The following is a 26,102-nucleotide window of genomic DNA, read 5'->3' as shown; positions in this document are numbered from 1 at the left end:
ACCAGCCCAGGGCTACTTCTTCTTTCTGATGGTACCAGTCAGACCGCTCTGCCAATGCAGTGAAAGCACAAGGTTAGAAGCCATGAAGCCGTTAAGGCCTTGGCAATAGATCCCTCTCCGCATCTTAACATCTGCATCAGTTTTACTCTGTACAGCACTGGGATACCACAGTGAGACACCAGTCAGAAGAAGGAACTTCAAAGCCATACATTCTGTCCCTATAAACAAATACATACATGACTACTGTCAACCTTAGGAAACTGGAGTTAAAATTCAAACACTTGATTACATTTGCATAGTTGTGAAAATTTATTAGTTACAGTGTAATGAAAATCAACTTTTTTGGTACAGGCAGAAGTAAAAACATACATTATATAGAAAAAAAATCACAGCTTTAAAAACTGGCTTACATTGTTTAAAATGAGTAAATCTGGTTGTATTTCAAGGCATTGGACTTTAATACTTAATTTTATGCCAAACCATCACACAGTGCAAGAAATATTCTGCAATAGTACAAATTCCATACAGCAGTCTTCAGAGTATTTAGTCTCACAGAATCTCATGGTGGCAAAAAATGTGCTGAACATTTTTCCATTTAAACACAAAACATTGCTGAAGTTAGTTTTTTCTTTCTTTACATACTCTCTATTACAAAAATATCAAATTGCGAATTTGACAGTGTATTCTACAAATAAATGCGCCATGGACGACAGGAATTGCAACTTTGGGACAGTTACTTTACAAAGTGTATTATAAAAATAAATTATATGGCAAACATCAAACAAAATCAAGCACGCGCCTTAGGCTTTGCAAATAAAAGTGAAATTCAGCTGGCAGAAAGACTGCTTCTCCCTCTCTGACTATGCACTTTCAAAGTATCAGCAAGGCTCTTCATTCGTAAAGCTCTACCAAGAAAAAATATATAAAACCTAATGGAGGCAATAAATACTTCCATGAATAATCAGTAGCACAAGTGACCCTGGTGTTGATGGTAGAGAGCTTCTACAGTGATCCGTCCAACTGGCGAGGAGGGTAGTGCACACGGAGAGCGTATAGTGGAGGCAGTAACTCATCTGGAGTTCATGCGTAACTGGTGAATGATGACACTCTCTAAAAGAAAAGATAGCAAAACATTTGGTTTTATGAAACTGCAAATACATTACAAGTTACTTTAAAGAAGAACAATTACAATGGCAGTGCAAAGCATTTTTCTTCTAGAAATGTCTCACAGACTTACTCTCACATCACTGGTTAATAAAAACTGTCCTGGCTAATGCTACAAAGGGAAACCAAATTAGTACCAGGCTAGGGCTCAGAGGCCCTTGGCTTCCACTTCAATGGCAGGACCATCATTGGGTCGTCCACGGGGAAAAAGAATAATACAGTTGAATGGATTAAACCACAGGGACACCAATGCTCCAGTCCCACGCCAGAATCAGGTAGAGGAAGACTTGGAGTTGGGTCTCCTGTATCCTGTTTACGCAAATCCATCATGGATCTGCTGACAATTCTGAAAAGGGGATGAGGAAGACGTATGGGGTCATTCCTCATTTTTTACTTAAATATGGCTTAGAAACCTATGCTGGTTTTATTCAGCAAGTCTGCTTGAATTTTGCTAATGACTTCAATAGGGATAAATTTCAGCCACAGCGTGCAAAACTAAGACTTGGCATTGTCTTTGAAAGGCTGGGTTTAACTTTGTCCTGCGTGTAATGTAGATCTCTGATCCTGATTAATCTCTGGGCTCTTCTGAAATACTAATGACCTGGTCTTATGTTCTTCTATCTATATATACTGCTCTTGCAGGCAACTTTGTTAATATAGGAATTTAGCTATCAATGACATTTTTCTCTGAAAAGGTGTATTTTATGCATTTCAAATAATATAACTGTACCAATGCTAACTCGAAACATACAATTATACATTTTCAGAAATACTCATTTTCTTAATCGAAATTATTTTTCTTAAGATTCCTTCCTAATCGTCTGAAGATTTTTCAAAATTTACATGACCCAAGAAATGACACTAATCCCGTCATTATTCCCTTTTAGATTTTTATTGACTTCTGCCTTTGTCTGCTTCCTAACTAATATTTGCAAGATGTTTGGTTAAGTTCCATTGTAAGAAGAAAGAAAAATCAAAATGTTTTCCATGTACTCTTAATGCCAGAACTTTGCCACTAGATGGCAGATTCCAGCGATGCTCTTCATACATAGTGAATCACAAAAGCAGGGCTCAGGAAACATGCAAGAAAATATGTTAAGGCAAATGAACTAATAGGATTTCCCAAATAGAAAGTATTTCTTTTCCATATCATTTATCAATAACAAATGATTTTCAACAAGATATGTATACCAGTTGTACCAAATGTACGCACTGAATGTGAAAGAACCACAAACTACAGTAAGATTTTACCTTATAACCAGTGCTGTTGTCTAACTTCAAGCTCTTGCGGTATATGATGTAAAAAGCTGCATTTACTTAATATCAGATTGTAACCTCAGGCGAACTCTCCCATTAACTTCAAGGGGAGTCACATGAACTCCATATGGAACAATTTTTTTCTTAAATTCAGTATGCACTTTATATATTAATACGGAGTTTAGATACGAAATTCTAAAAACTAAATGGGTAGCAGAAAAATATCATGCTCCTTGTAAAGGCTCAGTCACTGAATGAACAGCAAGACTACAGCAGGTTTCTGAATCAGTCTTCCTCCTACAGACCAAATATAGCAATTATGCAGAGAAGAGTAGGAGAAATAATTAAAAAATCAAATATTTCCACTTCTAGTATTCACTTGTTCATTCATTTCTCACACACGTATACGTATGCTCTTAGTTTGTCCATCAGTTGTTTTTATCTGAAATCCTTACATATATATAAAAATATATATATTATACGCACACACATATATACACACACACGCTCTAGTTACTAAAAGAGGTGTCTGAGCAGTTATTACACTAAAATTATAGTAGGGCAGATTTTGTCAGAGTTCAGTCGGACCACCCTCTGTAGGAATATGATTATATCTGTAGGATATGATTACATAAATTTTTCTAGGGTTACAGATGTGAATATTTCAAGGAGCTATGAATTCACTTAAACAAAACTATTTTAATGACAGGAAAAGAAAACAAAGTTAATGTAAAACTGCTAATTCTGCTTTCAGTCCCACTGATGTAAATCAGAACTTCTCCAGGAAACACATCATTAACAGCTGGCCTATGAAAAATACTGGTTCATATAATGAAGCACGTCAACTGACATTTTAACACATGAAGTTTAATTTCTTCTTACAATATAGAAAAATGTATGTACCACAGACAATGCGTGTCCAAGCAACAGAGGAGAATCATGTATCAGTATTTCTATTTTTAAAATCCTGAAGAGAGTTTTTAAAGCGGACCCATTCATACCTGAGTGATTCATACCTGACCCTCAGAGCTGACAGCTCTACATGTGAGAATGGTTAACCCTGATTGCATCTTCCAAAAAGCCAAGTAAGAGCAGTGTGTAGGGAGTAAGATTCAAAGTGAAGTTAACATCTGTAATGAGAAATGTTGCATGTAGTTTTGCCTGAGAGAGCTCAGGCAAAATTAAGAGAAAGAGGGTAACTCACACTGACATAGGGGAGAAAAACATTCCCCTAAATGAAAACAAGTTCGAAAGATGAGCTCACAGAAACTCCTGCCAGCAAACTACAGGTTTCAAAGCGACTCAATGAAATCGGCCACTGATGTGTGATGGGAACATATAATTGGTCTGAAAATTGTCCTGACTCTTGCAGCTTATGCCAAGCACCTGAAACCCAGCAGGACAGTAGCTTGGTCTCTTTAAAGACATGCTCTTCCACATCTGATCAGAATTACTGAATATTCATGTAAATATTGAGGATGTTTTAGAACACGTGTAGCATATGTCAGGCAGTAACATATGACTTGGCATCCAACTGGCATGAATCAACATATTAACGTGACTTTAGAGATTACTCACATGATGCTAATTACTGTGTGCTGTAAGTGGTTTGAGATTTACATATGGTAACATGCATACTCTATGGGCATATTCATGAGAGTCACACAGTGTTATTTGTTCTTTAAAAAATCACACTAATGGGTGTCATGAAAGGAAAAAAAGGTGGGCAAAATAAGTCAAAATCTGTTTTCCTTCTATTATTTACTTAGCATGTTTACTGAGCTGAGAAACTCCCCCCCAGCCATTAGGATTGAAGTTCTGTGCTCCCTCATTTTCAGTCACACTTACTTAAATGTACTGCTCTGCTAATGACTACATTAGCAATACGCACATTTAACAGTAATTCAGGTGATGGGTTCTAGTCCGGGGAACACAGTGGAAAACTTAGTAGGAACTAGATTTAAAATCACAGAGATCATCTGGAGAACTGAGGGTGCACCTTCTCAGTCCACGTGTGCTGCTCATGAATGGGTTGGCATTTTCCTCGCTCTTCCCCCTCTCCACCTTACTGCTGGCCTAAGCCAGATGTTCCAACTGCTGGGCTTGAGTTATCACGACTGCTTATATGGCCACGCACTCAGCCAGAACAAAGCATCTCTCCAGCTGACACTGAATCCTACCAAAAATACAAAGATCGGTTCTCAGCCAGCTCGGTTCCCGATGAAGCACTGTAACTATCATTATTACTCTGAGTTGCATGCATTTTGCTACTGAAACTGTTCCACTTTGTTAAAAAAAAAAAATTAACACAGAGAAAAAGGTAAGAGAGAGAAAGCAAGAGGATGACTCATTCTAGATGATGACCTGCGCAGAGGAAGGCTTGGTTTCTGCATTATAATCCAGTAATGTAGAATACACAAAAAGCCCTGTAAATAAAGGCCCTAATATTTTCCTACAGATTGGTGTATCAGAGTTTGATTCTTTGGTGCCTAGTAAAATCTGAGGTCTGAACAAGGCTTGTCCTTGTGGTACTTCTGACATCAGTCTCTTGTGTTCATTCTTTGATGTTGTATGAAGGTGTATGTAGCTCAAGCTACATTCTTCCGCGCAGTGGGGCACTGCTAAGGTTCTTGCTCCTCTTCCCTGTTGCCCTTTTCATTAAACTGGAAGAAATTCTTATTCTGGAGACCCCTATTGCTTTGTCAGATTTGGCTGAAATTGGTTGATGTGTTCAATGTTATTCATCAACGAAGGACAGATGGAGGTATAGATGAACACAGACACTTCATCTTACAAGCCTTCTTTTCACAAAAGGCCAGGCTCAAAGGCAGCCTTTGGAAGAGGGACCAGAATCCAAGGGATCTCCCTCCTCCTCGTTCGATATCCTCACCACTCAACCACCCTCTTGTTTCTGCTCAGTGAATACTGAAGCCCTCCACACAGAACAGCACAGCCTTTACAGGAGGGAATGAGAATGCCACCTTCTTCCCCCTCAGCTGTCAGTGCCATTGGTGAACCTGGCTGGAGCTGATGGGGGTTTGAGTCTCTTCAGATAGCGGTGAGAAGAGGGGACTCGTCTCCTACTGTTGAAGAAAGGTTTCACTCAAAGGTTTTTAAAACAAGCAGCACTACCCCTACATTTGTGTGGTATTTGATCTGCTAAGAGGCATTCATGATTCCACAGTCACTTTAAAACAGCCGCTGGTTTCCTACGCCTGCCTTCTTTCTTTTTCTGCCCCGAGAGCCTGGAACTAAGCTCTGTTAAAGCTAGCCTTTCTGCTTTTTGCCAGATTCCTTTTAGTTCAGATCAGTTCCCCAGTTAAGTTCAAACAAACACTTGTGCCAGCTCAAGGGACAACCACATGGAAGCGAGTACTTTCTTGGCTGGAGGTGACAAAGACAGGACTACAGCTTTTGACTCCAGTGTGGGGTTATATCCTGACTTTAAGTGACCATGAAATTGTGGCTTGACTTAAAGCCCTGAGAAGAAATACAAGAATACCTCGATTATGGATCTTGATTAGGTTCAGAGGCTGCTGTGCTAGTTAAGTCACAACTGAAACACTGACTAGATCAGGGCAGTGGAAGAACTTCAGGAAGATCTTCAGGATGCCTCTGGGGCTTAGGCACCGTCTTTAGACTTGGTTGTCTAAATTGCCTTCTGGAGCTGACCTACCGCATGGAGGACCTTATTGTAGTCACTAAACATAACTGTCTTCAGAGCCAGAGGAAATTCCAATATAATACAGTCACACGTCAACTTTTAAGACTTCTGAACTACAGGCTTTCTTTTTTCTTCATCTTACCCTTCTTCTACCTTTAAGAAACAAGAACCTCGGGTCAGTTAAAACAGATGTTAAAAATGATTAGTACAACTAAATACCTATTTTTAGTTAACAGTTAAACCAGTTGCCTGATTCCAACTCTCTAGGCTTCTGCTATGGAGCAAAAGTTCCTTTCTGTTGTGTTGCCCCTGGGAAAAATAACATGACCCTTGGTCTGACCTGTCTGGAATTTCTTGAGTCCGTCTCATGAAATCCTACTGACTACAAGAGTAATCCCCGGCTTGTGCCTGCAGTTCTCGTTCAGTTGCGCTAATTTGTGTGTCCTGGGTTTCAGGTACGGTAAGGCTGGCTTGTTTCTCCAGGTGAATTAGTTTCTTAGATCTCAAACAAAACAAACAAATTTTCAACCACAGGCACACATAGAGTATTGCCTTGGGTATAGCAACAGTTAAATAAGGAACTAAGTTTCTTTGAAACAAGGATCTGAAAAGGAAGGCTTAAGGCAGCTGTAGTTCATCACTGTATCAAGCCACATTAGCTTGGGGCTCATGTTCGCAGTATTATTTAAATGACTGTTTTGACCTGAAGACTTGCTTCAGTGCCAATATTTAGAGTGAATATCCAGCAAAAAGCTCTTAATAATGTGTTTTCTTCAAACATCTGTTGAAAAGTCTATGTTACAGTACGAACAGTAAGATCTCGGCAACAATTTATTGACAAATCAAGGCTTTTAAGTGATAACAATTAGTTGAGAGGATCTGATGTATTTCTGGCATAGTAACTCACATTGCTGGCTAATTCTAGTTTCCAAGTTTTATCTGAAATACTGGGAATTGAGTGTTATGAAAAATGCTCCTAATATGAATCTGATTTTCAGATGTCATAGGAACCAGAATCTTAAAATTAACAGGTATTGCAGGTGTTACACGTGTAAAAATTGAAACCTACTTCTTTTCTGATGCAGCAGCAGCTTTTATACCACAGACAAAATGCCCTTCATGTGAATAATAAAATGCCAGCTTTACGCTGGGATAATGGCCATACCTGGATCTTAAATTGGAGAGCAATGCAAAGTGCAGACTGAAGACTAAACATTGCTTGGACTGACTATAATTTTGTTGACCTTCTGTGGCAGATTCTTCCATCAAACCTCTTCTCCCAGACAGAAAGCCATTTAATATTTCACCCAATGGTGCATTTTCTTTTCTGTGAATTGTATTTATTATTTATTGGTGGTCTTCCTGCCTTGCCTTCTGAAAGCTATTCCTAATCACTGGGTCCTTTACAGCTTGCTGTGGTGGTTGAGGTATTATAAAAGCTTTAAAACCCTCATTTATCAGTCTGCTCAGCTCCATTTCTTTTCGTTGTGACTTTCTTCTGTGGAAATTGATCACTTAATAGAGACACCCTTTAATAACTTTACTGTTATTAAATAAACAATCATAACAATCATCAGCATCCACACCATTTCCATGCTGGCACAATTCTGTAAAACATGCTTAAAAATGCAAACATATAAAGGAGGAAATCACAAAGAGGGAGAGAAAAACAATGAATTGCCATGGTATTGTGAGGCAGTCTGTATTTAAGAGAAAATATTTCAAACAACTGAGAATTGAGAGTAACTTCCATACCAAACCCTATCTCTTTCACTGTCTGTACCTGAGCTGTGCCTTTAAATAGCAATTTCTGCCACCAGCAGTCTGTGCTGACTTCCCCTCTAAGACATAAGGATGCTTGGCAGCTAACGTTTAAATATAGCACAAGTTCATCCAAACAGGAACACTGAAAACCTAGTGAAGTCAATGGAGTGACTTGCTTCAGAGCCTTTAGTGGTCTTTGGAGCAGGCACGGACGGACTATATTGATTTTAGCCAGACCAATGTTTCTCAAGCTTTTTCTAAAGACTAAACACCTTTTGGCTCCCTTGCCTTCATCTGACCCCTGAGCTGGCAGTATGTGTAAGTAAGCTGGCAGTGTGTGTAAGTCAGGGACCTGGTTGTAAGCACTGCCTACAAGTGTTAAGCCCCTCTGGAAGAAATAAGCTGCTGCTTAGCACTGCTGCTGCTGAACATTGTGCAACCTCCCTACCCCTTTGAAATTTGTAACCACCTTGAGAAAGCAGCTCACCACTGAAAAACGCTGATTTGGATGGGAGACGCCTAGAGAGAAGACTGGTCACACGGTGCCCATCCTTCCTCTCTTCCCCTCCCTCCCTCCCGCACCTGAGGTACTAGCTTTCATTAAAACAGGACCCCAAGTGCGCTGTCTCCTGGCATTGCTTCCCTAGGCATCGCGGCATCTTGATAATGTGATCACAGGCAGGAAGGAAAGTGCCCCGTGCAGTAGTGAAGGTGGAAAGTGATCTGTTAAGGTGGAAGACAATCTAGTAAAAGTGACCAAATTTCCTTCAATCTATTAAAAAGTGACCAAATCTATCATTAAGAATTCCTGAACTACATTAATAAGCTAGTGCAGTTGCCCCATTCTCACCTCCTAGGCTGAAGAACTTCCTGGCGAACAACTGCCTTTTTGATGGCTTTTTTTTTTCTTTTTTAAACTTCAGTAAGAAGACAAAAGGATGTTGTTACTTAAGTAGTCAGTGCACACACTTATTAGTTTGTTTAAGTGACAGCTGCAGGACTTCATTAGTACAGGCAAACGTGAGCAACTACACAGACAGGGGGCTGACTTCCATCGTAGCAGAAAACCTGCAGAACATACCCCCTGAGCCATCGCCATCAGCCCTGACCCCCGCCCAGGGAGGTAGAGCTGCTGGCTGAAGATTTCTTCAGTTCTATTTTCATAGACTGAGTCTCGGCACGAGGCTCGAATTTTGTCACATTTCCTGCTCCTGGGGCTGTCACTACTGGCTTTCCTGCTTTCATACCTTTTGACACAGGAATGCGGGTGGGTGTAGGTCTCGGGGATGACCCATCCTGTCCTGTCTGCAAAAGAGAGAGAGAGAGAAAGGACATGAACGGAGGACTTTTTCTTCTCGTATATGCTCATCTTATACTTTTCATCGGTTCTGCATTGACCTCTCAAGCAACAATGTCCCAAATCACGCCTATTAGCAAATTAATGTTCACATTTGGAACCTGGCCATAGCACATACTGCTAGAGTAGGGCCAAAGGTACAGTCGGGGTCAAACGAGTGTCCCAGAGCTGAGGTCCGGTGTTTCGGACCAAGACGTCATAGGGATGGGAATCCCTGCAAAACTCCGATTCCACAGCATGACACAGTGCAGGACGGCTTTAGAGGCTACCGAAATGCTAGCTTAGCTGTCAGACAGGTACAATATTAGCATCTTGCACAGACTAGCATGGGCTCCCAGAACCGTATAGCCACGTAACTGCCATATTTTCAGAGCTGGGGCAAGATTTCTCAGCATTATAGATAAAATTGAACTTTGCTTCCCAAAGTATGCTGGGGCCATGGCTGGCACCACTTTTTTCTGTACCGGGAAGCGTAAGGGACTAGGGGAGAGAGACAGAGCGTTGGATTTCCTTCTCCTGTGGCTGTGGGAGGAGGGATGTGGGAGAGGGCTCTCCCCCTCCGAGCCCTAGCCACAGCTTGATGAACTCTGGTGAGGGTGAAGCAGGGAGCCCAGATTTCCAGGGATACCTCAAGGCGGTGCAGACACGGTCATTTTACTATCCCTGCCAGTCTCCTGCCCTGGACAACAGCCTACCAAGCACACTTAGCCTCAAGTTTGAGGACTTTAGAATAAAAAAAAAATAAAAATGGCCTAAGTGGTTGAGGACCCAAGCGTGGGGCTGGCAGACCCAGCACAGCTCCTACCAGGCGTCTGTGCCCTTCTGGAGCACCAGCTGGAGGCCAGGCCAGCTATCCCATAGCTTGGGAAATGCAATCAGTACATATGTTTAGGCAACTGAATCCCACTGTGTAAATGCACGAGGAGCACTTGGATAGGACAAAAAGATTCAAAAGGGCCAGCTGCTATTTTCTGTCTCCACTGGCCAGATAATGTGGCACATACTCTGCAAGGCCAAAACTGGAAGCTACCCCTTATGGACCACGACCTAAAGAAAATACTTATAACCATGACAATTCTGAAAGGAAAATGTGTTTTATCTTCTGCAGTGTGCAATACAGACACAAACGTTAACGGTGACAACTTCAGTGTCTCAGCTGAATTTCATATGTGACTTTTTTCTGTTCAGATAATGAATGAAGACTTTGATCTCACAAAAGAGAACACTTCTCATAAGATCCTGGAATCCTAGCTAGACCCATCTGCTAAATCAGTAAATTCTGCAACTTACGACATGTAAGCAAAATAAAACTAAACTGCTGAAATAGATTGGATTAGTAGATCGCATCAACTGCAACATGTATTTGCACATTTACTTAAAAATGCTCTTAAAAAATGCTCCGCAAAGGAGCATTTTTCTCTCTCGAAGGATTTCCAGCCAGTAGCATCAGAGCCTTCTGTCTGCATCCTGAGTATTCAAAGCAAAACCATTCCTTAATCTTCTAAGAACAGTTCAAAACCCCATGTGTACACAAAAAAAAAATCACAATTGGAAAACTTGAATGCTGTCTGCCTGGCAGGAAGGAAGCCATTTTCAATAACTAAAAGCAACATTTACAATGGCAGTCTAAAGGCTAATATGGAACTCACATGTAGATGTCAAAACAAGTTAGGCCCATACAATTCTGTAGGGCAAAACATGCAAATGCATTCCATCAGCCTTGGAAAATATGTCAACATCCCAGGGAACCCAAATGACAAACATCTTGTACTCCCTGAAAGAGCTCCACAGTGTGTAAACATGAGGCAATCAAATGAAGTAGCTGGAATCTCAGGCATTTCTTCAGCTTTATTCACATGTAAATTATTAACTAAGGATTTGGGCGCTTTCAAGTTACTCATTTCAAGCCTAAATCACTCAAAAGCACTTTGAAAAGAACTCTAACTTGCTTTAAATTTCTTAGTTGCCTTCCTTAAGGCATACTAACGTGTTGATCATATGGAAGCTAATGCCTGCTTCACACGCAGCTGTGAAAGCGGTTTGAGTTTGCTAAGTGAAATGGCACAAAGGTGGCTCTTCAGCAAGCAGTCCCCTTTGGCGAGAGTGCCGGGGTACGCAGCAGAGGACGCGTCGTAGTGTCCGTGGCAGAGAACCCACACGACCGTCTGTCTCTTGGTCATTTCGTCCAAGAACCAAGCTCTAAGCAGTTCCCTCCAGCCCCGTTTGTCTGTAGGCTGCTGTCTTCTGATTGATACAGAAATGCAGCTCCAACCAGAAAGCCAATTCGTAGGCAGCCGGCACGGAGCGCCCGAGACACGGCCCCGCGGGACACACACAGAGTGACGCTGGCTGGCTCTGAGCTGGCAGGACGTGGTGCTGGAACAGCACAGGGGGCCAAGCGAGGTTAATAAATACATTACTGAGAGTGAGATAAATACATGCAGCCGCTAAGCTGGTTAGGTTGATAATCAGCACTCACTGCAGACACTGGCAGGTGTATTAAGCTGTAAGGTTGGACAGTCCCATTAAAGGAAGAAAAGCAATTTGCATGTACAGAACATTTAGCATGTTTTAGTGGTTTATAAAAGATCCTGCTTAGTGCATTTTATTAACACACAAAAAGCGTGCTTTCACGCACACATTCACTTTTGGAATATTTTAATAACAAAGGTGCTTTTTCAGCACTTGTTCCCGATCAGATCAGGGACCAGCTTGCCCTGGACAGAAATGGTTCAGTTCGGTGGCTGACACAGATATCTAGTGCAATTTGAGATGCCCTGGGCTACTCAAGCTGTCTGCACAGGGCTGGTAGATTAAGACAGAGGACCCAAAGAGACCTGCAACCTCTGATAAAGCAGCTGGAAGTTAGGTAGGCTACTTGACAGCACTTAAAATGACACTGAAGAAGTATGTTTAGGCTGAAATCCTGAAAGGGTGGGACTTGAGATCTAGTCAATACAGTCAGTGGAGCCCAGTGGGCAATTCAGCTCACACTGAAGCTAGCGGAGTCTCTGCTGAATCACCCTCCTCCAGTCTCCACGGAGCCAGCACACAGGCTCAGTGCTGGCAACGGGACTGATGACTAGGGGCTGACTCAGTTGCCCACACTGAGGCATCCTGTGCCATCTGAGGTATCCCGCCAGCTTCTGCTGCAGAAAGGTACAGGTCCGTGTTACACCTACCAGCCTCACGCACGTGTCTCAACTGCCATTGGGCATGCAGAGAGCACCGTGCACCTCTATACGGGCAAGTGAGCTGACCCCTGGATCCCTAGTAACTCCAACAGAAGCTTAGAGCATATATGGGACATGTACAAAGAGCTAAATTTAGATGCCGACCTCAAACTAAATGCTGCCCAAATGAAAGTAGCCTTATAGCTGCTTTAACGTGTGCCCAGTTAGCTCTGGCACCCACCAGCCTTTCAGCCGTGCCTTGCTGCCTCCGTCACAGGACGCTCTGCGTGGTTGGTGCCGTGCCACTCACTACGCTGGCTCTGCTGCAGCGGGGATTCCCTCTGCTCCCTGCAGATTTGCATGTCACCGGATTCACTCTGTACCCTGGCAGCATAAACAGCTGGCGCTGGATGCCAGGCTTGTAGGAGGTGGGGAGCACAGGGGTGAAGGGATTAATAGGACTGACACCCATCCTGGTAGCCACAGAAGATCCAAATTCACCAGCAATCCTACAGCCAAATGTAAGGCCTAAATCAAAAAAACAGGATATAGGCACCACAGTTGTTTTTTTTCCCCAAGAATATTTGTTTTTATTCTGTGGGTTTTTTACTGTAAACTATACGAACTGTCCTGGGAACAGGGACTTGGGCTAATGTGCTAAGGCAAGACTAACAACCAGGCTACAGTTTCAGGCTCATTTTGGTCTGCATATCCTCTGGTCTCATAGTCTTGAATTTTTGGCTGTGCTGTGGTCCATCTGTAATAAAAAATTATCTGCTAGGTCTGTTAGGGTAGTCCGAGTATTTTCCTGGGAGTGGGTTTGACTCTAAGCAAGCTAAGGAGGACCAAACCCCATTTTTTCCACTTCTGTGGTAATGACCCAAACCTGTAGGCTATCATTTAAAAGGCAGTTACCAGCTTAGGGTTTGGTTCTTTTTTTTTTTTTTTTTTTTAATCAAAGTGGCAATGGTTCTGTTAAATGCTGAATTCAGTCCAGCTAGTCAAACAGTCTCCATCACATCATCTCCTGCTGTGTAGGCTCCTGTGAGACTGGACTATGCTGGGTGGCAGCGCTGGTGTGACAAAGCCAGCTGCTCGGCAGCTGTGCAGCAGGCAGAACATGAAGTACCTCCAAAACATTTGGGTCCAGTGATTTCAGGTGCCAGTGGAGACACAGTCACTGACCGGTGCCTTTTTTGGTTCATCCCTCTGGTTAAATGCTCAAAAATTTCCCAAGTTCTCCTTCAGGTGCCTCTGTCTTTCTTTGGATCAGGGTCTCATTTTACGTAAATCAGAACTGCTGCAGACTCAGAAGAGGGCTTCGATCAGGGGAATATAAATCTCTAGCTACTCTAGAGTGTATGTCAGCATAAATCAACACAACCATAACACCCCTTAATCCATGGATTCGTCGGTTTCAAAAATCATGATGGTCCATCATGAAACCACAGTCTCTGGTTTTGGACTCACATATGCAGGCACACACCACAGTTCAGGCTGAACCTTTAAAAGTACCGTGTGTGCACCTTAAAATTAACTTCACCTGCAGTACTGAAGATAACTCTATAAACTCAAACTGGAAGAAGAGTTAAATGTTCTCCGATATGAAAACAGTAACTGCAAATTTGTTATAGCAACAGATGAGAGCTAGGAATCTCAGAATTATTTTCCCCTTTGTAGCTTGGCACTGCATTAGTACATTGTACAAAGCATCTTGTATGAGGAGAGTTAAGAAAAAAATTAAAACCAGTCAGCTAAGAAAGCAGCTGTGTATCAGTTTGATTTTATGAACTTAACCCCTCAAAATTATATCGATGTTGGTTTCTTCCAGGTTTATGGAGTAAATGATCACAACTTGTTTCTTCTGACTGGAGTATTCAAATGTGTTCGTAGGCATTTGCAAAACAGATGGTGGATATACAACTTCTATTTTTTTTCCAGGGGGTTAGGGAGGATAAGGCACGTTTGGGCTTGTTCGAAGTTCCCTGCTCATCTGACCAGGGACCTTAAAAAACAAAGGGAAGCATAAGATGAAGTAAATCTTATGGTTGAACTATTTTCCTTACATTCCAAATCAGGGAGGATGAAGTGAAGAAAGAAGCCACTTTTTAACCAGATGAAAACAAAACAAAAAATTTCGTCTGCCACGGTTCAGTGCATCATCACAGTAGAGAAAGACATCTAGTAAAAAAGCATGAGGAACTCTTAAAAAAAAAAGCTTCCAAGCTTCTGAGAGACAAAGGAGCTTGTAAATTAATTAATTCAAGACTTTTTAAAAAACGAACAGTTGCCTCTAGCATGTAGGAAAACACTGTACAGTAAAGTATCTACAATACATTATATTTGTGGGGGTAGAGAGAGCGAGCACATGTGCAATCCCAAATAGATCTGTATGACAAATGCAAGTTTTCTTAAGTCAGGGGGCTTAAATGGGAATGGCAGCCTCTCTCCAAAAGTGTGGAAGTGTATCTTAAATACACTTTGACATTTCAGCTTGGAAAGAGGTGGCTGAAGAGGCATGTTGTAGGGGTCTGCAGACTCCTGAGCAGCATGGGCAAATGAACAGGGGATGACTATTCAGTATTTGTCAAGATACAAGAAAGAGGCTGTAACCAATGAATGTATTGCATAAAAGGTATCAAACAAAAGAGCATTTTTCCCAGAGCCTGCAAGTGAATTCACTGCCCCCTGATGTTGTGGAAACAACAGTATAAATGAGTTCAAAAAGCAATTAGAAGAATAAATAGAAGAAAACTCCGCCACAGTCTATTAAACACAAAGATGTGGCTACAGGCCCTGGTTCAGAAAGAAATACCCACCTATTGCCAAAAACTGGGAACAGACGCTGAGGGAAACATTACTGTGTGTTTACCCACTTAAAATAATCTTCCCCTAAGCATCTGCTGCAGGCTCTGTCTAGCTAAATAAGCTTTTGGACTAATACAGTACTGCTGGTTTTCTATTTTGGTTAAATTCTTCTTTCCAGGGTATTTCCAACTAAAGCAATGCAAAACCATGTCCAATAATAAACCTGGAGGGAGGACTATCAATAAATATTGTCCACAATGTTTAAAGACAGAGGTGAGAGACGGATTTAAGTAAAAAAGAAGCTGGGGTACCACCACAGAGGCACAGAGAGAAAGCAGCAAAAAAATATGTTAGAGGAAGCACTATTGTAATACAGCACTCACAGAAGTTGAGAATTTCAGAGGAACAGAAAGAGCTTTACTACTCACTGGCTGAAAGAGGCTTGGAGCTGTAAGCAGTGATACCATGTCTGCCTATTTATTCCTTTGGAGTTCAGTATTATAGCAGATATTAATTGAATTATAACTATATTGGGATTATACCACAGAAATACTAGCCTGTGTGATCAGACTCTAAAGACCTGCCAGCTGGGCCAAAAATCATTATGAGTTATTTTCAGAAGTCAGAAATTGCACTCACCAAAACCAAAAATAGTTTCCCGCTCTGTCATCTCCATCATTCTTTGTCCCTCTCAGTCTCTCACTTGCAATTTTACAGGATTGTCATTACCAAATTAACTTTAAAGGAACTTTGAAGGGACCTCCTTTGAAAGTTACTCCTTTGGGAGATAATGCCAAAAGTACACCAGCATCCAACACTGGTACAAAAATATATGAATCAGGTAAATTCTGATTTTATAGTTAAGCTTGTATCTGAAACAAATATAGGGAAGTCAAGAGTTCCTCCTCACCCCACCCATTTTCCCTGCTGATGTCTCAAACCCAAACCATGGTTGCCCTTCTCCTTACCAGGAAGACTACATCATGAGACTACACTGCTTACCACTGACTGTGTTCCTCGGGTGGAAGACGTTGTAACAGGCGTTATAGTGATAGTACTTGTCACCTTGCTTGCTGCCGGTCGCGAGGACAGGTTGTTCCGGGGCGATCGAAGGACGGTACCGGTCACAACTTCTTTCTCTGCTGCTATGTTCACTGGTCTGACTGTTATCACAGGACTCGCACCATCGGGTGCAGCACTGGGAGAGCGTTTAAACTGGGAACCCAAGTGGATGTGGATCTTGTTGTCTTCTGTCGTAATAATGTTGGCGTTGGCATTGTACTTGCGGATTGGAGTCGGGACTGTTTGTTTTTCTGGTGTTACTTTGAAGACGGCCCTTCCCATGGTCATATCTTGTGATTGCGGGGAGACAGAGATTTCTGCCGGTGCTGCGGATGTTGATACTGTCATAATCTGAATTGGCGATGTAGGTCTGTCGGCAAAGGGTGCTCTCCCTCCCTCTGGGGACTTTTCCCTGGAGAATGTTGTTATAGTGACTGGAGACATAGAACGATCTGGACCCATGGGGCTTTCACTGCCTTTTCCCTTTTGTGGCATAACGTTTGGAGAAGGAATGATGGTTATTCGTGGCTTCTGATTTCCCAAAGTAGGAATGACAGTGGTACTTGAAAAAAATTCCTCTGAGGTTGGACTGGTTATCTCCAAAGTAGCTGTGCTGTTCTCGTGGTCTGGTGTCACCCGAATATGAAGAGGTTGACCCTGCTTTGGTGAAAGGACAACCTCCCCGGGATGCGCTGGACTACCATGGGTTCGGGCTCCTTTATCAGGAGTTGCCTGAGCCCCAGTTTCCCTCTTTCTCATCCATGGTATCCAAGATTTCCTCATTGCAAGTTCATTCGCTGCTGGAGGATATCTCTCAAGCACTGAAGAACGCTCCATGGGTTTTTTCAGACCTACCTGTCGCAGATTGCTCATGATGTGATTCTCCTCCTGGAAGGATTTCCTTATAAACACTGCTGGAGTTTCTTCTTCTGCTGCTTCGCTACTTACAGCATCTGTTTGCACGCCGGTGGACGTCACGGGAACATCGACCATTCTTCGTCCATTTATGCTGGGCCTCAGAGCACGGCTGTAACGCTTAGAAAGCTCCAGCTCTCTTGTTAGGTTCAGAACTTCCTGCCCCATGCTCTTGTTTTTGTTTTCTTCTTCCATAAACCTTTGCTGCAGAACCGAATAATCGACTTGGAGCTGAGAAAGCTGGTCTTCTTTGTTCATCAGCTCATGGATTTTTTCCTTAAGAGCTTGAACTTCTGCTATCAAATCTCTGCTTTTGGCCTCTTCCAGACGAAACCTGTGCCTCAGCTCTGCCTCCTGGCTCACTGCTTCACCTTTTTCTATTGCTTTGGTTTTGGCAATCTGGAGTTTCATCTCCTCCAGCTGTTGAGAAAGAAAGTTAGCTTTATCCTGCTCTGTCCTAAATTTCTGCTCTAGCTGATCATATTCATCTTCTGTCTTCATCAAATCTCCTTCAACCACTTCCAATTGTTTGAGACGTTTCTTCAGTCTTTCAATTTCAATGGTAAGTTCTTTAATCTTGTTGTCCTCATGACAACCATGCTCTGGTCCTTTCCTGGTTCGACCTCTTGTAATTTCTCTTTCTACTTCCTCCATACCATCGATTCTTTTCTTTAACAGATCAACTCTACAGCTTAGTTCAGAGGATTTTTCTTCTTCACTTCTGAGTCTGCCAATTAACTCATCCCTTTCCTTTGTCAAACTAGACACTTTCTCCTCCATTTCAGATTTCAGTTTCAAAAATTTCTTACTTTCTTCTATCAGTTTCTCTGTTACATCCATAACTTTCCCTTGTTCAACTTTAAAATTCTTGTTTAGACCCTCAACCTTTTTTTCCTCCTGTTTTATTTTTTCCATCATATTTTTTCGTTCATCAACCAACATTACTGTAAATGACTTCAGCTTTGTAAGGTCATCTTTTAAGCTTATTTCAGCCTTTTCCAACTTGCTTTCTGATGCCTCAAGGTCTTTCACTCGAGTCTTCACCACTTCCAACTCATTTATCAAATCCTTAGTCAAATTCTTTTCTTTCTCCAAGTTTAAGTGTAGCTGGGTGCATTCGGACTTACTTTTACTGAAAGCCTCTTCCAGCTTCTCTAGTTCTGACATTCTTTTCTGCAATTTCTCCACTTCAAGTTTCAGCTCTTTGCTATGGTGCTCTTCCTCTTGCAGTTTATTTTTCAGCTCTTTACACTGGGATTCAGTTTTTGTGATCTCTTCATCTTTCCCCTCCATTTCGAGCACACACTTGCGGAGGTTTTCTACTTCTGCCATTAAGCTAGAGTTCCCACATTCCCCTTTCGCTATTTTATCTCTTAGTTCTTGGAGTTCCTCCTCAGCTTTTTGAAGATTTTTGTTAGTTTCTTCTAGCTCCTCTATTCTGCGAGTCAACCCCACTAGCTTAAGTCTTAGCTGTCTATTATGTGACTCTTGATTAGCCAGTTTAGCAGTCATCTCCTCATGTTCTTGAGAAAATGATGATGTTTTGTGTTCCAGTTCTGCCTCTAACTTCATCAGTTTTTGTCCATCTTCTTTTGTTTTTGCACTAATAATTTTAAGCTTTTCTTCTTCTTCCTTTAATTTTTGGTTTAAGTCCTGTATTTTCTGACTTTGTTGACTAAGTTGTTCAATATGCATTTGTCTTTCATCCACCAGCATGAGTGCAAATGATTTGAGCTTGACTAGTTCTTCTCTTAGTTTATTGAGTCTCTTTGTGTGTTCCTTCTCCTTCCGGGCTTGATAGATCTTCTCCTGCTCAAGAAGTTTCTTCAACCTGAAACAAGTTAGAAGAGATGCATTAAACTAATATATATATATATATATATAGGTGTATTTCTCTATTTTCTAAGTCACCTTCATTTTATCATTTTTCTTTCATTAATAACCCAGGTAGTCTTTCAAGAAATAACTACCTACTACAGTTACGTTCCCAAACCTAGCATTTTAAATTACAAAAGTTAACTGAAAACTATATAAAATCATCTAGAAATCTGAAAAGCAGTGAAATTTTATACATGTATAGATAGCAAATACGTCAGGTTTTAATTCCTTTACATTTATTTCTCTGTTAGGATGATGTTGGTAAAAGTATATAATATCCCAACAGGACAGGTGTATCTACTCACCAATCCATTTATACCAAACCTGTTTTACAAGGTGGATTCCTCCTTATGTCTTGCACACATAAAAATGTGTAAAATCAGATAAAAAAATGAAAACTAATTGCTATATGCAGCCATACATAAATGGATCAATCCTGGTTATAAATAAACCAGCAGGACAGAAGATTACATTAGCACACAACTGATAACCATCCGGGCATCACAGGCATAAGAAATTAGCAGCAAGATAAATTTGCCAGCACAGTGACTATTATGTTAAAAAGTTTCTTCTTCCAGGCACATTTCCATTTTCAACAGTAGATTCTGTTGACTCAAAGGGTCAGGCTAATGAAACCTTTGGCTACAGCTAAACTCAGCTGGAAAATGCTCTTCTTTATACAGTCTGTAAAGCTGTATTTTCAGACAATATAAAAGCTCGCAATACACAAATTAGCTGTATCCTCAGAAAGATAATGAAGACCTACATTTTCCAGCCTTAGCCATGCAACATTTCAATGGAGAAATTAATAGCAATGTAAGTATTTTATATCTGTGATTTATATTCAGGATATGTTGACATCAGCACAGGAAGTTCCTGCACATGGTGTAAGCACAGATTTATGAGGATGGTGATCCTCAGCTGACAAAAAGGTACAGATAACACAGGGATATATTCCCTACCAATGTAAGAGCCTTATTGTAAAAGCAGCAAATACAACTTAGAAAAGACACAGGTATGCACACTGAATTTACTGTGAAATGACATGTTTTTCAAACCACCGTCAAAGTACTTGCAACTCCCACGTCCCCTATCAAGACACGTGTGATGATTCAAATCCACTTGCTTTGCTTACCCTATGTCTGAAACTTTTCAACTTCTTTGCAACTGAGACACGCAGTGAAGTGATAATAGCAGAGCAATTTACCACCTGTTAACTAACTTGCAATAACTGGAACATCCATATCTTAGCAAAGATCGACTTTTAGCAGTATTTTTATCTTAAATGCTGGACTGTAGATGGTAGTGGGTGAAGCACCGATATACATCCCTCTCTGCTGACCCAGCAATGAAGTGGCACAAAGAGCTCCGGGGCACAATGTCGTACAAAAAGGATGTCTCCCGGAGCCCTCACCTGAACTCTAAACTCATAACAACAGCCATATTAACTTGGTCCTACAGCAACTGTTAATGTTTCACTCCTTGCTCTCCGGGGACCAGAACGAACAGGAACTGGAAAGAAAAGCTATAAGAAAAGAGAAGGAAGTCAGAAAGCAGAACACAGGATGCAGTAGGTAGGGAAGGAGAAGGCTGAAGAATGCATTTGAAAACATGAGTCGGATAGGATGTGGGAGTAAGAGAATAGTAGGAACCAGTGGGAGAGAGAAAAACAAACAAAACTTACAGCCAACCTTGCTGGGTCACAGATTATTCTCAAAAAAATCTCTTTAGTTTTGGCAGCTCTTTGGAAAGGACTGAAAAGGCGTGCTGGTGGATGCCTCATTATGGGTCAAGTTAGAATGTCAAAAGGTAAAAAAAGACCTGCTGCCACTCACAAAGCATGCACTTTTCACAATGAAGAAGGAACTTTATTAGCATGCAATATATTCCCTGGCTGCTCTATCACACTGCTTCATGCATAAGTTCTGCCAAGAACTCTCCGTTGTCTCCCCCAAGCTACATTTTTAAAGACATAGTGTGCACCCTTCCACAAAGTATTATTTGCCGTGACAGAACGGTGTGCCCTAACCTGGTGGTGCTCTAAATGACCTACCTCCCAAAGTCATGAACTTATATACAAGAATAAGAGATCTTCAAAACAGAGAATGTTTCCAGCCTCCCTTGTGCAACAGGAAAATTTTAAGGTGGCCCCTATAAATTCAAAAAACAGAAGACAGCATTTTGTTTTCTAACAAACTTGCCACTTGAAAGCCTATCTAGAGATGCTCAGAAAACTGCCTATGCTTTTGAATTCCTTGGCTGTTCATAAAGGGCACGTGTGATTTTCAGCCAGCAGTTGCTACAGGTGGTACACACCAGCCAGGCTGTTAAGCAGAGTGTAAAACAATTCACTGGCCCCACGATTACCTGAGAGTCTACTGGGGAATACTGCTGAGAAAGCCACTAAAAAAAAAACTCCAAATATCTGTTAAACTGTGACAAAGAAACACCAGGGATGAGACTGAGTAACAGGAGAAGAAAGCACATTAGCACTGTCACTGCCTTGCTGTACCTAGCCTGGCCCCTCTGGGAAAAGCAAAAAGAAAGCACCGTAACTTGGAGGTGAATTTGCTAACATGTCCGTGCTGAACAAGGTAGGAAGCACCGTGCAGCATTTTATCCTGCCTCAGCTTTTACACGGTGAAACTAGACCGCCTAAGATTTGACAGGTGAACTTCCACAGAAGATACTTGACAATACTTGTGTTTTCCATGTTCAGGGAAACTGCTTCTAAAATCTGGTTCTGTGAAGGATGGATGGGAAAGCAACATCCAAATCTGTGCAGATGCCAAAGTAACAAACAAAATCTACACCTTTTCAGTGTTACTTCTAAACACTAAAATAAAGCTGAGTTTCAGCTTGCTCCCGCTTTTCCATCCTTGTACAACTCTCATACCTCAGTGGTTAAACTGGAATTTCAGCAGGACTGCAAGGTGGTGATGTCCACTCTTGACCCTCACAACTGATTTATTATCAGGCTTGTCATGTGACTGCTGCTGCTGCTGTTTGCTAAGTAAGGCAGACCTGCATGGGCTCCGATGCAATGCTAAAAACACGTCAGACTCACAGCACGTGTGTCTTCAATGTGTTATCCAGAGCAACTGCACTCTGGATTGTCAAGAGGTTGAAAGCACCTGCATTCAGGGTCAAAATAAGCAAAATAGAAAAAAAAAACAAACAAACCAAAACCAAACCTTTAATAATGAAATGTGGGGCTAGATACAGCCAAAACACTGACAAGCCAACAATTTGGTACCGCCAGTCCAGTCCCTATATTTGCTGTCTTGGTTTAGTTTTTTTTTCAGAGATGGGGAGAAATATTTGGATACAATTGGATAATCTGCATTCATCAGTAAGATGGCATCCAGAGCACAGCAGGGAAGCAGGCCGACCCACTCTGGTTCCCTGTGGAGAGGGGGACCGTACCGCCGCCTCCTCTGCGGACAGCACTGCTGAGGTGCGTGCAGCACCTCTTTTCCCCACGGGTTACCACACGTATCATCGCGTCAGAACATGCAGCCCACGTCGTTCCCTGAATACATGGTCTTCTGCTGCCACGAGGGTCCAGGTGGTCTCTCCCTCTCCTTGCTATCTGTCCTCCCCACGGTATTTGAAGAACAGGTGCCCTACAGCTGTCCGGCATTCAGGACGATCACACTCCCCCTTGCAGTCCATTGGATAACTGAAATAGCAAACCTGTAGGTATGAGTATGTGCAAACTGGTTACTGCCTCAGTTAAAACCAAGCACCTCAGGACAACGCTGTTCCCTGATTTCGTACCACAAAGGAAGATGCCTGACTGGCGCGGGGCAGGACACTGGACTAGAAAAGCTGCTGACGCAACCTCGCGTGGTCCCTGCTGCATCAGGGAGCCGCGTCTCCTGCATCCCTCCGCAGAGCGCAGCGTTAGCTGCTCACAGCCACGCCGGGCAGCACGAGGGCAGCAGGAGGGAGGCCTGTGGGCAGCCACGCCGGGGAGTTAGGAGCGTGAAAACTTTGAACAACCCATCTCAGCTTGCAGAGCGGGCAGGCACTGGAGTAGAGGAAGAGCAACTATGGGCTTTGTTTTAATCTCCTTCATCAGTGATGTGCTGGAAGCAGGCAGCGAGGAGGAAGGTAACCAGGCCCCCCTGTCCTCCTTCCTTTGGGTTCGGTACTGAAGCGTTTCATTGCACAAGGTCTTTGTGCTTCCCCTTCCCTCCTCCAAGCTTTGGATTGATCATCAGGAGCACGACAGGATGCTGATAGGTGCTGAACCCTATGCCTCCACAGATGTGGCTTCATTTCTTTTATTATGGTTATATTCCTGTGCTTTGTCCTACCAGTTCTGACTGCCTTGCTCAGGCTGGGGCTAATCACCCCTTCGGGTTTGGATGGCAGTTTTTCCTTAAAGCAAACCTGGCCAATACCATACTTTTTTCTCCCCCCTCAGCTACATGCCAGCTGCCAGGAAGTCCAGTTATCGTGTCAGTGTATTTGTAAGAGACGGTTCTCGGTTATGGCATAGACAGAGTTTGTAAAACAGCACATTGGGTATGTTGGGAAGAGGTGTCCAACACAGGCAGGGCTTTGGTCTGCTGCAAGTGAGTCCCTGAGTTTGCCCTGAAGGGCAGGTGACAGAGGACACGGATGGCTGTATCTCCTCCTTCCGATGAGAAATGCAGGGTGGTTGAAGGGCTTCTTGCTGGAGACTGCTGGTTAGCTATCAGGGTGGTTTAACATTCTCTTTAAGGCTGATCAATTCATTGAATCGATAAAGCTACAGACCTCACTTAACCACATACATACATTGTTTTTCCTGTTTTGTTTCTGCGTATGTCAAGTTCAGTCACTGAGATGCAAAGGAGGAACCCCACAATACCATTTTCACAGTGTCTCTTCTCAGACCAGAGCAAGACTTCAACATGAATTACAACTTACAGCTGGAGAATAATGTTTTCATGTTTTTGAAAGACATTGCAACAGTTTCATACCAGGAAAGCTCCAATGGGCATTACTGGATTTTAGATGGCATTTATTTTATTTGTAAATAGTAAAAGCAGTAGCAGCAGCAAGACCTTAGCTAAAATAAAGCATTAGTTCTTGTCTACATTTGCAAAAGAAATTACAAATAGAGGCGAGTAGACATTTTCTTGTCTTCTGAAGGATCATAAACTTCATGACTACATTTGAAATACAATAAATGTAGCAAACTGGGAACTATAAAAACCCTGCTTAGCACTGATAGCTGATAGGAGAAGCTATTCGCCAAAGTGGCTTACAACATTTTAAGAAAATACGAAGAAGCTTCAGTTATCGGAGAAAGATGCTCAGTGATTTCCAAAAACCCACCTCTCCCCTCAAAAAAGCATTCACTTCAGAATGTTTCAAACAGAGCATGAAAAAGTGAAAAGCCCCCAAAACATTTATTGAAAGTTATACTAGTGTTTGCATTGCCCTTTCCATTTATACTTCCATCAAGATGAGAAAACACCACCAATGCTCATGCGACATTTTCCACCTCTGGCATAGAAGTGGGCACTCACCCATGCGAGGAAATCCTGGCAAGGCAGGGCAAGCCAGAGGATGACCTGAAAGGACACGAGCTGCCCCTGCGGTTTGCGTACAAGTGAACATTTTGGGACCACATTTCAGCTGCGTTGGCCTGACTTAGCTCCCTGCTTTGCAGGCTAAGCCAAGCTTCCCAAGGTGTCTCCCAGTGTTTAATGAAGCACTCACAGGAGGGACTAATGTGGAGGGCAATCTGGGGAGAGGTGGAGAGCTATTTCCCCTGCTATCCAGACAGGGGCAGCAGGTAGAAGGAAGAGGATGGGAAGGAGGGAAGCAGGTAAGGTCTCTGGAGGACCTTTTAACTAAGTTCGTGCACAGCCTGGAGGTCCACAGAGCTCCTCATTGCTGCTCTAGGACAAAGCCATGGCAAATGTAATGCTCCTGTGGTACCCTATTTTGCCATTTAAATTCCAAAAAGTTTGTTGCGATGGGATGTAATGACCTCTATCCTATCTTGTGGATGGCCAGTTAGTGGGGGTTAAGAGAAGCACGTCAAGGAGGACTTGGTCACTCTAAGGATGAGCTGACTGATGGCTGATGAAGGCTGCTTCCTCCCTGGGGAGCCAACAGCATTTCTGCCACTCACACAGCAATCCCAAGGAAGCACTGGGAAAGCAAATGCCTTCGGAAGTTCGTCTTTCCACTTCAACCCTAAAGAGTTTGCTACTGCATATGCAGAGTTAGAGAGACTGGACAACTTCCTAGTGGTAGCTAGAAAGCTGCTGCCCATTAAGTGATGTGAGAGGCTGCTCGCTAGAATCCTGGGACAATGAAAACCAGCAAGAGGTGGTTTAACTTAATAAAGGAGTTCCCTCTTCATTTTTTTTCCTGTTTAATGTACAACAGCTGATTTTGAAGATTATTTTTACAGCCACTGGGAAATCCTGCACGTCAGGACTATTTCTCACTGCTTCTGTGTTTGGGGCCAGGCTGAGATACCCAGAGGCTGAATTTCACCGATTCTGAGCACTTACAATTTCAGCTAAAATTAAAGAGAGCCAAAAGGCGGTCAGGCTCTCTAGGAAGCAAAACAATCAGGCCTAACACTCAAGTTGGGCAATTCAAAATTAGGTAACACTTTCGAATCATCAGCTTCAGTCCTTCCCTCATATCCATCTCAACTGAGAGAAGAAAGATGTAAATGAGATCAGACCCCATGGCAAGAAAAAGGATAAAGCACATCTGTGTTACTTTCTCCTTTCTATCCATTAAACTTTAAAGGCAAGGAACAGAGACAAATGTTTGAATGACCTTGCTACAGACTTCCCGAGTTGCTGTTCAGTTTATCACAGGATCAACTCTAAAAACAACTAAAAACTTGTAAAAAAAAAAAAGTTATCAGCTCTAGTAACTCTAAAGACAAACTTTTGTGGCTATCTACTATATAAAGTTGAAGTGTAAAAAGCTGCCTATTCTTCACTGCTGAATTAACTGTTGAGAAGTGATTGTATCAAATTGTATCAAAAGCAAATTAATATTCTTGCTACTTCAAAACTACATGACAGTTCCC

The 26,102-nt window shown here is 42.2% G+C and overlaps 1 protein-coding gene across 5 annotated transcripts in view; it reads right to left on the bottom strand.

Moving 5' to 3' along the window:
- Positions 1 to 285: 285 nt before the first annotated feature.
- Positions 286 to 26,102, bottom strand: part of FILIP1 (filamin A interacting protein 1) — a 110,466-nt gene continuing 84,649 nt past the window's right edge. For 3 of the 5 annotated variants that reach the window (XM_052781688.1, XM_052781687.1, XM_052781691.1), the window contains 3 exons: positions 16,190 to 18,995; positions 8,931 to 9,154; positions 286 to 1,110 (listed from right to left, as the gene is read on the bottom strand). In XM_052781688.1, the coding sequence (XP_052637648.1) occupies positions 8,948 to 9,154; positions 16,190 to 18,995 (3,013 nt within the window). In that variant the 3' untranslated portion in view covers positions 286 to 1,110; positions 8,931 to 8,947. The other 2 variants (XM_052781690.1, XM_052781689.1) reach the window with 2 other exon arrangements.

Source organism: Harpia harpyja, chromosome 3 (assembly GCF_026419915.1).
Source record: "Harpia harpyja isolate bHarHar1 chromosome 3, bHarHar1 primary haplotype, whole genome shotgun sequence".
NCBI lineage: Eukaryota > Metazoa > Chordata > Aves > Accipitriformes > Accipitridae > Harpia > Harpia harpyja.
The sequence above is the reverse complement of the archived record's forward strand: the minus strand, read 5'-3'. Positions and strand labels throughout refer to the sequence as shown.